Source organism: Mustela putorius, unplaced genomic scaffold (genome assembly GCF_011764305.1).
Source record: "Mustela putorius furo isolate JIRA1106 unplaced genomic scaffold, ASM1176430v1.1 tig00003901_pilon_pilon_pilon, whole genome shotgun sequence".
Classification (NCBI taxonomy): Eukaryota; Metazoa; Chordata; class Mammalia; order Carnivora; family Mustelidae; genus Mustela; species Mustela putorius.
The window spans coordinates 17,952,899-17,967,163 of NW_025422049.1; the positions used below are offsets into that span (position 1 = coordinate 17,952,899).

Sequence of the window (14,265 nt, forward strand, 5' to 3'; positions counted from 1 at the left end):
ACCTTGATCCTCCACCCCTGAAAATTCACAGTGGAGGAGAGCCATTCTCATTAGCTATCATGCTGTATACACTTCCATTGTCCATGTAACAACCCACTTGGCAGATTCTGTTACTCCTAATCTTTATAAACCTCACCCCCAGTTACAGGCTCACTTTCATTGAGACTCCAGGAGCAACCCTATTCCCAGGTAGGAGAACATGAAGAACCCCATATCTTCTCTGGCCTGGCCTATCAAATAGAGTCAGACTTTCCAAACGTCACATCCCAAAACACACACAATCTTACCTGTGGGTAATAGCCCCATATTTGGCCTTTGCCTAGGTTGCTCTCCAGGTAGACCAGTAAGCCCCTGATATTCCAAATTTGTCTCTCTTATATTTTAATCTTCTTGTGTTGTGGCCATCATTTCTATAGGCCCTTGGTCTGACAATCTGTTTCAAGTCACTTCTGGCCCTACTGTGACCTTAACCAATAAGTTCCAGCAATGGGATTTTCTTTGTTCTTCCTTAATTCCCTCCTTCTGCCTCAATCCCTGAAACATAATGTGCATGTCTTCTTGGGTCTTACACCTTCATTTCTTTAGTCTTCCTGACTATTGCCTGTTCCTGAAACCAGTCTCCGTGATTGGATCCCGATTTCTAGACTCCCTGGATCTTCTCTGCCCAAATCTCTACCTTTTAAATGATAACTTATTTCCCCCAAGTCATTTAGACAACTCTGGTAACCTACAGCCGTCTTCCTTTTCAGTTTCCCCCAATTTAAACTCCAGTGAGAGACAATCGAGAACTCATGAATACATATATATTTATTTAATTCATAATATAGCATTTTGGATGGCTGGGATATTTTAGAAGGATGAGGCTGTGTAATCCACAGATGCTCAGATTTCCGTCACTAGGAGAGACACTATTGGTCCAGAGCTCTCAGTACAAACAAGTCTGGGATAAAATATTTGATAAAAAATAGTCCGACAATAGTCTAATAAATATTCTAGCCAACAACAATAACACAGTATATGTCTGAAGCTGGCAGACCAGACCGTAAAAGGCAGTTTCACCTGCCCTGATGGCAGTCAACCTGGCCAACCTGTAATACACAGCCAAATACAGCCAATGGCTCCAAGGCTGCAACTGGCTTCAGGAATGGAAATAAGCATGGGAGTGGTTCTTATCTGTCAGCCTCACATTCTCCATTCTGTAGAGGAAATGGTATCAAATATTTGAGCTTATCAAAAAGTCCATCCATGGATTGCTCCATCCAGGTAGTCATATATAAATATGTAAACCATGGAAGCTTAGAAAATTCACCTAGTGTATTTAAGCTGAAAAGAACACATAAGTGATGTTGCTGGAATCTGAATTTCACTGCATCCAAAGTTACACAATGGAATTACATGATAAAAACACATACAGATGCAGCAATTCTTACTTACAAGTAGTCACAACTCTGACGTGGCATTAAAATTTCTTTCATATTCTCAAAACAGTTTTAACTCTATTTTGATTAGTTTTGTGCTTTCTTCAATAAGACAATATAAAAAAGTGGAAACAAGCATAAATTGCAGACAGAAAGAATAATTTGCTAGCAGAAAGGATCGTAGGAGAATAGATTGAGTAGGGCAACAACAATGAAAACTGAGAGCGTCGCCTTCCTTGAAGATGTTAAATACAGGTCTTATTCCCTTTGTCCAACTGGGTTTATCTAGCTAGAGCCAGTCAATGGCTTCACTTAAGGTCTCTGGGGTTGCCACTATAGAGAAAGCCTTGAAGTCTCCGGGACTAACCACACCGCCACAGGAGAGTACTTTGCCACCATGTTGTTTCGTGGAAAGCACTTTTCATTATTTGGCTGAGAGACGTCACTGTTTACCCCAAACCCAATTTAATTTCCTACATTATTCAGTAGATTAAACTATGAGCAATTTTTGGCTGTAGCCCAAACTTAAATTCACCTTCAGAGGACAAAGTTTGAAAAGATTGGAAAGTTCTTGAAAAGAATAGTGCCACATGCTCTAGACAATTCCCCAAGTTAACTTCCAAAGAGCTTCTGAGGCAGACAATAGTCATTTATATGTATGAGTCCTGGGACATCTGAAAAATAATATTAACACAGCCCAAATGAAGAAGTAACCAAGCTTTCCTGCCCAGGAAATAACAAACACCGGTATGGATATCAGAGTACAACAGGGAAACTTTGCTTATTCATTCATTCATTCATACATCCGTTCAATAAACATTAGTCAGGCAACTACTCTCTTCCACGCACCATGCCAAGTATTAAAAAGTACAACAACAAAAGACACAGTCCCTGCCCTCAAGGTATTCACAGTCTAGTAGGGAAGATGATTATTATACATTAAACTTTTGTGTGCATCAGAATTACCCGGGAACTTGTTCAAAATGTAAAATTCCACTTATGTGCCCAGATAGTCCAATTAAGTACATCAGGAGTGGGGTCTAAGATCATTGTTTTTACAAACACCAAAGGTGACTCTACCAGGCGGTCTGAGGACCACACTTTGAGAAAAACACTGCTATACAAGGTGATTATTGCTGAGAAGGGGGTGGGGGGAACTCTCAGGGTGCCATGAGAGCTCAGAAGAGAACATACCCCAGTCTAGGGGGTGGTCAGGAGTTAATCTGGTTGAGAGGGTGGGGGTGGGGAAAGGTAGTCTAGGCTAGGCTCAAATGTAAGGTGGGGAAATTGAAGCTTTGTCCCAGGCCACTAAAAGGTAAAGGGCAGAAAAAAATGAATAGCTGCGGAGACCCAAAGATAAGGTAAAAGGAATTGGACTGGGGTGGAGGGGGCGTGTTCTGCATTTATAGCATTTTCACACTATTCCCTCAATGCAAGAACAATTCCTGTCCCCTCTGGGCATCAGAACTGTTAGTAATGTCTCTATTCCAGGACCAAAGAACAACTTGTATGAAGAGTTGACCTTGTCTCACGCGACAAGTGGAAGGAGGAAAGTGGCAAAAGCTGAAGCTGGGAAAGCTAACAAGGGTCCTGAAAAGCCAAACCCAAAGTAAATGGGACCTTCTACTGAACGCTATGGGAGCCAGTGAGAGGTTTTCTGAAGGGGGAGTGGGGAAATTTTTTTTTTTTTAACTGAGGGCCGACCCCTAGAGGAGAGACCAGAGTAACTGAGAAATGAAAGGCATCCATTTTAAAGCACCACTACACTGTACTGGGGCTGGGGCCGGGAGGGGGGGGTGAATGTTTCTTGTGCACTTCACTACGTGCCAGGTGCTGTGCTAGGCAGTTTACATGTGCTATCTTTTGAAATCTTTACAACAGCCTTGTGAGGTAGGTATTCTTTTACAGAAGAGGAAACAGAGGCTCAGAGAAGTGAAGTGCTTACCCTAGGTCACACCACTAGGAAATGGCAGAAGAACTAGGATTTAGTCCAAAGACTACGAGCTGTCCATGGCAGCAAGCTAGCTCCCCGCACCGCTCGATCTGACTGAGGTTGCTCCTTTCCTAATTAGCAGAAATGACATACGGTTTATTTCAACCAAAAAGCCGATGTTGCTGCTAGATAACTTAAGTCTGAGCCTGCCATCTGTGTGCGCATCAGTCCTGCTTTCCCTGTTAAGTGAATAAACAATACAAAGCTGTTATTTAGGGGATTTTTATAGCTACTTTGTCTCTCCTACAGAATAGTAAGGCATTTGACAGCAAGGGACTGTGTTTTTATCAATACATCAGCAGCAGAATGGTACCCAGCATCTAGTAGTTTGTTGAATGAATGAATGAATGAATGAAAGAACAAACGAATGAACATACGTCCACTGAGGCTGTCGGAAGGAAGAGGGGAGACATTTTGGCATTGTTCCAAGTCTCCAGTCTGGTGGCTTGTAACAGCTACCACTTTGTACAGAAATAATATTTTTGCAACTCCCAAGAAGTAGAGTCCTCAAGGCGGACTTAATCTCTCCTGGGAAGGAGAAAGCTCTGGTTCTGACAACCTGAGTCCCTGCAGCGAGACTGACAAAAATCACAGACCATAAAACTTGATGCCCTTCAACAACAGTGAGGAAGACTGGGATGAAAGTTACATTTGCACTTGCCACGGAAGGGTCCGATAAGCAGATGACTAGTGTAAACAAGATCGCAAGAGGAACAATTCTTTAACCTGTTTAGGCAGACTGTTCTCGGGCACTCTGAAGCACTTCAGAAGTGTTTTATCTGAAAACACAAGTACATTTATATGCAAATTGTTGTTGCATCTAGAAAACTCCATTCTTACTGATTAAGTAAATAAAGTTCCTAAAGAACATCCATTATGCAACTCTTTTTTTCTTTTCTTTTTTTTAAGCCTAATTCTAGTAACTGTGCGTACTTGAGAGTAATGAAACGTTATTTCTTTGGGACATCCCGTGATGGAATTTTTAACAATTCAAATGAACCTCCTCCATTAGGCAGCCTCAGTGAAACTGTGCTTCTACTTGGATCAATTTTCTATCCGGCAATAGCATCTCTTGTGCAGTCTTGTCCCCCAATCTCTCCTAATCCAATTTAGAGCTCTTCCCAGCATCTATGTCATTATTGCACATGTACCTGTGTGTGTGACAGGAGGGAGAATGGGAGGGATGAATGGAGTGGGGGAAGAAATGTTGCCTGATTTTGATGATGTTCCCTTTAGGGGACAAAAATGGATGATATAACTCATTTTCCCTTCCAGTACATTTCTCACTCAAATGAGCAAATCAAAAAATTTATTAGGTATATATAATTATAAAATGAATATATAACATATATTATTTATTCATTTTATATATATATTATATATACACATACATGTTCTTTGTATAATAAATCCTCGATTGTAGGCTTTTTATCAAAAACTACATATAATATGTGATCCTTTGACTCCTCAAAATTCTACTTGGCCAAACTGGCCAGTGCTAGGAAAGGCTGACACCCCCACCCACGCACACCTTTCCGGCTGGCTAGCCCCTTGTTCAGAGCATCTTTCTACATTATTTACTTAGAATTATCCTAATTCCTTCCAATATCATTTATACTCCTAAATCACTGGGAATTTTTAATTCTCCAATGATAAGAGAGGTATTCTCTAAATTTCTCCTCCAATGGCTTGAACCCAGACTACTCAGATAATTCATTCTGAGAGACTCAATACATTAATTCAAATACAAGCGTTAATGCACAGAAATTAAATCTATAGTATCTAGTTATTTTGGATACTTCAGATGAACTTTATTTTGTATTTTGTATATTGGACACTAACTGAGGTTTAGGAGGGGAAGACCTGCTGGACTGGAGAGCCAGTGAATTATAGGCTCTCTGAAAACTTAATGGCAAGCTTTCATCCCAGAAACATAAGGGGATTCTTGAGGCCTGCAGTTGCATTCCTGCCGCTCAGGGTAATCAATAAAATCTGGGGCAGGCAAGCCAGACAGGATCATTAGGGATTTGTTCCAGATTGTGAATGTTGGACAAACTGGAAGAATGAAGGTCACGTCAAAAGTATGAAGATGGAGAGAGTTAGCTGGGTCATAGAAAGACAGCATGTTGTTGTCATAATCCAGAAGGACACCCAGACGTTTCAACTGTGGGGGCACATCCACCAGCATTTCCTTGTTGTTATGTCTCACTACAAAGTTACTATTGCATCGAGAGAAGACCCATGAGGAGGCGTTCTTGCCAATCCATTCATTCTTGGGCGCTGATTTGTAAGCGATACCAATTGCATACCTGTGAGACAGTGGAAAGGAGAGAGAAATAAACATGCATTAATGATCTCAGTGGTGCCAGGCACCATATGGGATATATAAGAAATCTAAAGCATGCCTTGTCCTTTACTAAATAGTATACTTTTATACCCATAATGTTAATAGCACAAGAGTTTTAGGAAGTCAGCAATTAGAGTGCTGCAGTAATTTCCAACCCCTAGCTCAGGGTATTTCCCAAGATTTTATATTTTTGCTTTTGTAAAAGCTGGCCAATTTTTCTAGGAGTGGTTTTCCTCACATGCCTTTTAACCTTGACTTACTGGTACTATGTTCAGGCTATGGAACTGAATCTCGCAGAAAAAAGGAAGAGAAAAACTACAAGTGGGATCCACTCACCAGGTGGAGGAACCCATGACCACTTCCCAGTAGTGGCAGCCACTGTCAATGAATATATTCCCTGCTGCCCCGTAGCACCCAGCTCCGCTAAACCTCTCCGGGGTATGGCTCTTCTTCAGAGAGCTTTCATCCTTCTCCATCTGCAACCCGTCATTGGAGATCTTCAACTTCTTGTGAGTCATTTTGGGATCCAGTTTAAAGGGTTGGCCTGAAAAACAAAAGAAAGAAAAAACAAAACGCATGATAAAGTATTTAAGAATGCCATCCCTGTCCTCCAGGACTATCGCTACCAGGGGATTCTTTATAGGATGATCTTTCTTGGGCCAGTGCAAGTTGGCTGCTATTTTGATTATATTAAGAAAGTAGGGCCGGAAGCCACCATTTTCAATAAAAGAAGCAGCAGCTGCCCCCTGGATAGGTTATCAAATTACAAGGAGGCTCTCAGGCTCTCTTGCTTTCAGATACGTTTTGTACTCTGCTTTATTTCAGTGGGTAGCTTGGGATTTGAGTAGGTCCTAGGGGAAGGAGTGTTTGAGGTGAGACAACGTGAGGGGAGCTGATGAGTTAATTGCTGGTTGGTGGCAGAACAAAAAAAAATGTAAGAAGAACTCAGTGAAGACCATCTTTCTACCCTCTTACTATGGGGATGTAAAGAACATATGATTAGGTACATTCATTAGAGTGACAGATGCATCAGGAATGATCAGAGATGGAATTTGTTGTGTAGGACCATTCACAACCTAGAATTTCTTATAACCATATGATAAAACAAATGACTAGAAGCCAATTGCTGGGTACGGCAAGAGCTGTGTTATACAAAATGGGTCTGTGACAGACACTGTTGGCAAACATAACGCCCCTTCCCTACTTTTTTCTCTTTTCCCCATTTTCACCACAGAGGGCAGAAGAGCTAAATATTCCAGCTCCAAGCCTCTCTTGCTGCTAGGGGTGGCTAATAAGATGGAAGTAGATGGAAACAGAAGTCAGACAGGGTTGGGGACACTTCTAGAAACGTGCCAGGCTTTCTCAATAGAAGAGACAGCCATCCTATGCACCGACTCTCTCCCCCTCTTCCTATCTTAAAAAAGGAAATATGACATCTGGAAGCCACAAGGGCCGTATTGTGGCCATATGACAATAAGTCACTATGCAAGGGGAGAAGAAGCTTAGGTCTTTTACAACATCACAGAACTAGCTGTTGCACTAGCCCTATCCCGAACTGCCTACCTTCAATCTTCGTGCTATGGGAGACAGAGAAAAAACTGTTTTAGCTACTCACAAATACTATTTGTTAAGCTGAGTTAGCTGGAAGTCTGGGAAGTCCCCTTAGGTCAGAAGCATTCCTAAAAGGTATTGCTTCTCTGCAGAAGGATTCTACCAGATTATCCCAAATAGTCGTATCTTACAAAACTGTTCCCCTAGCACGGGATGGGGTGCAGAGAAAAACCCTTTACTAACACCCTCCCCAAACACCAGCTACTACTACATGCACTTTGCATGTATCTCTGGGTTCATATATTTCCCAAGGGCACCAGTAAACCCTGTGCCCAAAGCATAAACTATTAAAGCTATATAAAACTATTAAAGCCCCTCTCCTCAGTGCCTCCACTATGTTGCACTACTGTGGTTCCCCGCTCAGGCTAAAGGTATTCCCTGGCACAGAGGGAAAAACGGAGCTCTCCTTTTGGAATCACCACAACGTACTATTTGTTTTTAGTCGGGTGGGTTCACTGTTCCGGCTGCCTGCCTGGTTTATGGCTTTAACAATGAAGATGTAGCGGGTCCCGCTCTGAAGTCCGTGTACTGTGTAATGGTTCTGTTTAATATTGGGCACAATCATCCAGCTATCCACTGAATTGTACAGGCCTGTAAGGGGGGGAAAGAAAGGACATTAACCAGCAGGTAATACAAACAGGATGAGAAGCACACTGAAAATTCATCAAAAGCTCACCCCTCCCCCAACCTGCTACCACCAAAAAAAAAAAAAAAAAAAAAAAAAAGAAAGAAAGAAAGAAAGAAAAAAGAAAAAAGAAAAAAGAAAAAAAAAGAATTTCATCTTGTTTTCTTTTGAGTCCCAGGAGACAGAGTGAGATATCTTCTGCCTCTTTTCTCCCATGGAGCTAGGCTCATGCCAGGCTCCTTATGGCCACTCTACAAAAGTCATAGAATCATCCCTATTTTATGGAATCCCTGGATCTTGACACCCAAGGCCCAGTCCTCTGACAGCTGAGCCTGGCCTGGTATGGATGGAGTGGCACTGGGCAGAGCACAGGAACATAGAATCTCAGAGCCAACAGGACACCCACACATCCTATTTCCCTCATTTTACAAAAGGGAAACTAAGACTGAGAGAAAAAAAGTGACTTGCCCAAGGCCACAGACAGATGGTGATGTGCTGAGTGTAACCCTCGTCTCTCACCCTAGTCCTGTTCTCTCCACTGTGTGACAATGCATGAGGTGGACAGCAATGTGGCTTTGTCCCTGCAAGGTAGCGAAGCTGTCAGGGCTAATGGCTCATCTCTCCCACCCCCTCCCCACCCTTCCTCTCAAAACTAACTGCGCTCCGAGGTAGCATATAGGGAAGCCAAGGAGATGGCATGCAAATCAAAGCAAACATTACCATCTCCTCACTTGACACTACCCATTTTTTGCTCCTTCTAATACCCATTCTAAAACCCATTTGAAGTTGGGTGGTCCAGGAACACATTGTGGCCTGGAACCTTCTTCCCTCCCAAGCTCAGAGATCTAGGTTTTTGCTTTTGAAACTCTTTGGATCATAAACACTGACTTAAACAGAGAAAAATGTGCATAATCAAAAACATGTATTTGGCTAACTGTGAGTAAAAGAGGGGTTGACATTCTGGTTTGTGAATTATCGAGGCTCCTCTCTTCTGTTATCTGCTTTTCAATCCGTTTATTGCTTTTTAATCACCATTCTACCAAAGAGTGCGAAGGAATGAGCAAGGAAAACGAGCAGTAAATGTCGTCCCTTCTATGCAGCACTTGTAAAGGATTTAGTGAGGCTGAAAATTAAAAATAAGCATGAGTGTTTTAGAAAAAAAATAATCATGGGTGTTTTGAAACAGATCTGAGCATGAGGGCTTTATAATGAATTTGGTAGGAAGTTGAAAAAGTCTCAAATAAAACCAGAAAAAGAAGCACAATGGAGGGCAAACAGAGATGTTCGAGAAAGAATAACTGGTGAAGATGCTCAGTCGTGCTCATGAAAAGAGAAGGATATAATATAATATAATAATTCCAGGAATAATGTTGGAGGGCTTGGTTATCCACATACCAATTCACAGTATGAATCATAAATTGCACTTTGAATTTTAATACAAAGAGGGAAATAAATGGTCTTCCAGATATTCTTCTAACAATACAAAACAAAAAACTGAACTTCATAATGAAGTACTATGTAGCTATGAAAAAGAATGAGGAAGATCTCTATTAACCAATATGGAGTGATTTTCAGGGTATACTGTTAGCTGAAGAAAGCAAATTGCAAAAGAGCATGGATAGTACGCTAATTTTTTTTTGCAAGAAATAAAGGCAAATAAGAGAACAATACATATGTTTGAAGTCAGCAGGTAAAGGGCTAGGGATAGGATTAAAAAAGGGATAGGGATAGGCATGGGATTAAAAAGACATGGGAAAGAAAGACACTTCTCTGAATACACCTTTTTTGTCTTGTTTTTCCTTTTGGAAACACATTGTCTTACAAATTCAGAAAAGCACAATTAAATCAATACGAATGAAAAAGTGGGGACAAAAACTGAAGACAAGCTGAAACAAATGAACCCTACTGCATTTCAGATGAAAAACAACACACCAAAGGGAAGGGGGCAGGAGGAGGACTGAATCTGTTCGATACATTACAGGATTAAGCAAATGAGCACATGTGTTGATGTCATTGGGAGCCAGGGTTCTCACTATGGAGGTTGGTACGTACAAATATGGAGTGGGGGAAGGCAAGAAAGAACCTGTGGGGATGGACTGGGATTGGAGGTACTGGTATGAACTCGTGATTTCTATTCGTGTGTGTGTGTGCGTGCACGCGTGTGCACACACACGTGCATCCATATACACACGTATGTTAGGTATGTGTCTCTGTATATTATGCGTGTGCATAGGTATATGTACATGGGTATATGGGTATGTTCCTAGTACCCAGATCTTGTTCTCCAATAACATCCTCCCATTAAAACAAACCAGGGTTCCTTAGAAAAATGACTGATTTCAAGGCTGGGGCAGGATAAGGTCAGTATGAGCCTAGAATCTTCTGTTCTGCTAGAAATAAAGAAGTCCTCAGAAAATGATGGGAAAATGTAAGAACCCAGGAGTCAGCTTAAATGGCCCTTACTGGCTAAATCTGGACAATCTGAGCATCAAAATAAGCAAGGGCAGTGAAGAATTATAAACGACTGAAGAAAGAGAATTCACGAGTCTACACTGAGAAGTAGATAAATAAACAGAAGGTGGGGCTTTTGCTTATAGTAGAATGCAGAGTGCCAACTAGTAAATGGGGGAAGGAGTGTTCATTTGGAAAATCATCATTCTGCAATCATCAGGGTAAAGACTGGAACATGCAAGAATTTTTGACTGATGCTAAAACAGGAGTGGGGTGTGATGAGTTTGATGAGGAAGCAGGACATTTTCATTGTCTCAAAGTATCACCACAGGGATTGCTTATTAGTTGCAAAAAGAAAAATAGTAACTATATGGTGAAGAAATCCGGCAATGTCTTTGACCAGCTGAACAAAATTAGTATCACCAACGAAGGGCAAGTGGACATCACATGCCTCCAGATGTGATGTCCTCAGGAGGACACAACATCTCCAATGCAGTATTCCAGCCATGAATGCATAATTTGAATGTAAATTGTGAGGAAACATCAGAGGAACCCAAAAATAAGGGACAGTATAATAAAGAAATAAAAGGGCATTTTTAAAAAGAGGTCAATGTCGTTAAAGACAAAGAAAGGCTGAGGAAGCGTTCTAGATTAAAGGGGACTAGGGATAATGACAATTGAATGCAATACCTGATCCTTGACTCTAAGGGACAATATCAGGTCCTTTATATGTTAGAAAGGAGGTTATTGGGTCAACTGTCAAAACTGGAATATGAATGGTGGGATCAGAAGAAAAGTATTATATTAAATCTCTTCAAGTTGATAACCACACTGTCGTTATATAAGAGTTTCCTTATTAAAAAACCTACGTTGAAGAATTTAGTGGTCAGAGGTGATGATGTATGCAAGTTACTCTCAAATGGTTCAGAAATAGATGGGGAATGCTAGCAAATGATAAAGGAAATGGGACAAAAATATTAACAACAGATGAATCTGGGTAAAGAGTATACGGGCATTCTTGTGCTACTCTTACAACTTTTTTGTGACTTTGAAACCATTTCTAAATTTCGAAAAGGCAACTATAGAATTCTCTAGGTGTCACTGAGACTTGGCGAGATGGGGTTAACGAGTGAATTCTGGTAATGGAAGTATACACCTGGCTCAAATGGGAAAGACCACAACATGGAAATCCATGAACCTGAGTGTAAATGTGTGGTGGAGAACATTTGCATGGAAATAAAAAGGAGAGGAAATAGAAGTTTTATGTTTGTGGCAGTATGTTATTGTCGGCCTGCTCAGACAGAAGGTATGGCCAGTGCTTGCATAATGCAAAACACAAAATTGAAATAGACTAAAGATAGACAGTAATGGGGAAGACAATTGGCCAAACATCCGTTTGAATCCAGCTAATAGCATCATCGGAAACACTATTGGCTTGTGACCATTTCAAATCTTAGATGAGGTGGGGAGATAGTTACAGATGAAGAATAGAAAAGGGAAAAGGAAAAGGAAAAGAGAGAAAGAAAGAAAAGCAAAAAGACTAAGGGGAAAAGGAAAGCAACTCTCAGAGCCAAGGTTCAATCAACAGTGGCAGAACAGAGGTAGGCCAGACCAATGAAAAGATTAGGCCCTTGAATTTTCATGAATATGTATTCCCAATAAAATAGTTTCATCTTTTTCAAGATTTTATTTATTTATTTACTGAGGGGGAGAGGTGGGACAAACAGATTTCCTGGTGAGGAGAGAGCCCAACATGGGACTCGATCACAGGACCCTGAGATCATGATGTGAGCCACAGTCAAGGGTTGGAGGCTCAATCTACTGAGCCACCCAGGCACCCCCTAAAATATTTTCGTCTCATCTGCCCATTGCCAGGCAGAATTTTGCTCAGGGCTCTTCTCCTGTCACTGTCCTATTCCACTAGACTGGAAGATGACATGGAAGACAGGCTGGGAGGACAGAAACTGGATTTGAAAGGATTTGGGCAAGCTAGAATGTGAAGTCAAAGCTAACCAGACAAAATGGAAGCGGGATGAATTTAAGGTGTTGCATTTCAGTTTATACAATCAAGAACTTGAAAGACCTAGGGATTTCAAGTGACTACATGCTCAGTAATCAACACTCAGTAGTCAGTGTGACTACTCGAATAAAGAGGTTCAGGGCTAGGGGGGGTCAGACCACTTTTGTAGTACTGTATTCACTTTTTTGAGAGCACTTTTTGAAAAGATGTTATGCATTTATTTTAGAGAGAGAGTGAGCACAAGCGGAAGAGGGAGAGGGTGAGAGACTCTCAGACTCCATGATGAGTGCAGAGCCCGATGCGGAACTCGATCCCGGGCCCCTGAGATCACGATCTGAGCCATAACCAAGAGTCAAGTGCTTAACCAACTGAGCCACCCAGGCACCCCTAGACAGTGCATTTTATAATGCACTTTGACACACAGCAGTGTGTTCCTGAAAAGGATACCATGACAGTAAGGGGCCTGAAACCATCTCACATGAGGAGCGATTCAAAGAATTAAGGGCGTTTAGCCTGGAAAAGAGAAAATTTAGAAGGGATGTACATGAGAGCTACCTAAAATTATCTGAAGAACTGTCATGGGAGAGATGGATCAGGTTTGTTAGTGAGGCACAAAAGGCTAGGATGAGGACTAATTAGTAGCTGTGGGTTTCATTCAAGAAACATTAAACTTGAAGTCTGACAGGCTTGTGTTCAAACCTTGACTCCATCAGTTTGTATCTCTGTGACTTTGGGCAACTCATTTCACATGAACCTCAGCTTCTTCATCCATAAAACAGAATTAGTATCATCTATGCCATAAGGCTAGGGAAGAAGCCATGAGGACTCAGCGTGATGATCAATGTGGGAGCGTTTATAAATGACAAAGTGGAATGCACGTTATCAATTCCTATCGTCATTGTTATTTACTAGGAGGAAGGGTTAGGCCCTCCGTATGGAAGCCCTGACAATTATTTACAACAACAACAGAATGAGTTATTTTGTTAGAAGTGAGCTACCTATCACCAGAACTGGAAATGTTCCAGTAGAGGCAGGACAATCATCCACTGGGTATCTAGTAGAAGGGAAGAAGATTAGCCTAAAGGACTTCTAAGGTTCCTTCCAATCTGAAGGCGCTATGATCCTATCGCCATTAAGAATCATCTAAGTTCTTCTTTACAAAGGGCTATATATCTTTGAAAATGGAGAGCAGAGCCTTCAGATCTTTGTCGCTTGGACTTATGGCTCAGCTCCCAGCAGACCTCTGCTCTATCCCTCTCAGGAAGGAGAAGCTCAGTTGCTGGCTTTAAGACTCACCAGAGCAAGGGAGAGAGAGACAAGTGCAGGAAAGCATGTCAGGGAGGCCTCAGGGTTTGTGACTCCTCAAGCTGAATAAAACACCTAGGAGCACAGCTACCCAGGCCAGGTGGCTTAGGTGGGAGCTGCACGAGGCAAGTGTTTTTCGAGTGTGACCCACAATGTCCTGTCACCTCCCCAGCCCACCATGTGGCCCAGCATGGGCACCAAACAGGAAAAGGAAGCCTATTGGGCTGGTGTCATGGGGAAAATTCCTCTCATGTGGGCCTGTGTGCGAAGTGAGACACAGATGCACACACACGTACAAAGGTAAAAGAAAATACTAATTTGCAGCTCTGCGGACTAGGGCGAGAGCCCCAGGGTGAACCTTAGGGTGGGAATCAGCTCTGGTCTTGAATCCAGTTTTAATTCTGCTTTCCAGTTCTCCCCGGCACAGGGAGGGGAACTCGCAACTGGGTCTCTCTCATCTGGCCATCGATGAGTCAAGTTTCTATTCTGCCTGGT

The 14,265-nt window shown here is 41.9% G+C and overlaps 1 protein-coding gene across 5 annotated transcripts in view; it reads right to left on the bottom strand.

The window, feature by feature from the left end:
• Positions 1-789: 789 nt before the first annotated feature.
• MID2 (midline 2) overlaps positions 790-14,265 on the bottom strand; it is a 98,997-nt gene continuing 85,521 nt past the window's right edge. For all 5 annotated transcript variants that reach the window (XM_004769017.3, XM_004769019.3, XM_045068235.1 and 2 more), the window contains exons 8-10: positions 7,799-7,960; positions 6,095-6,302; positions 790-5,720 (exon numbers count right to left, since the gene is read on the bottom strand). In XM_004769017.3, the coding sequence (XP_004769074.1) occupies positions 5,318-5,720; positions 6,095-6,302; positions 7,799-7,960 (773 nt within the window). In that variant the 3' untranslated portion in view covers positions 790-5,317. The remainder of the gene's footprint in view (positions 5,721-6,094; positions 6,303-7,798; positions 7,961-14,265) is intronic.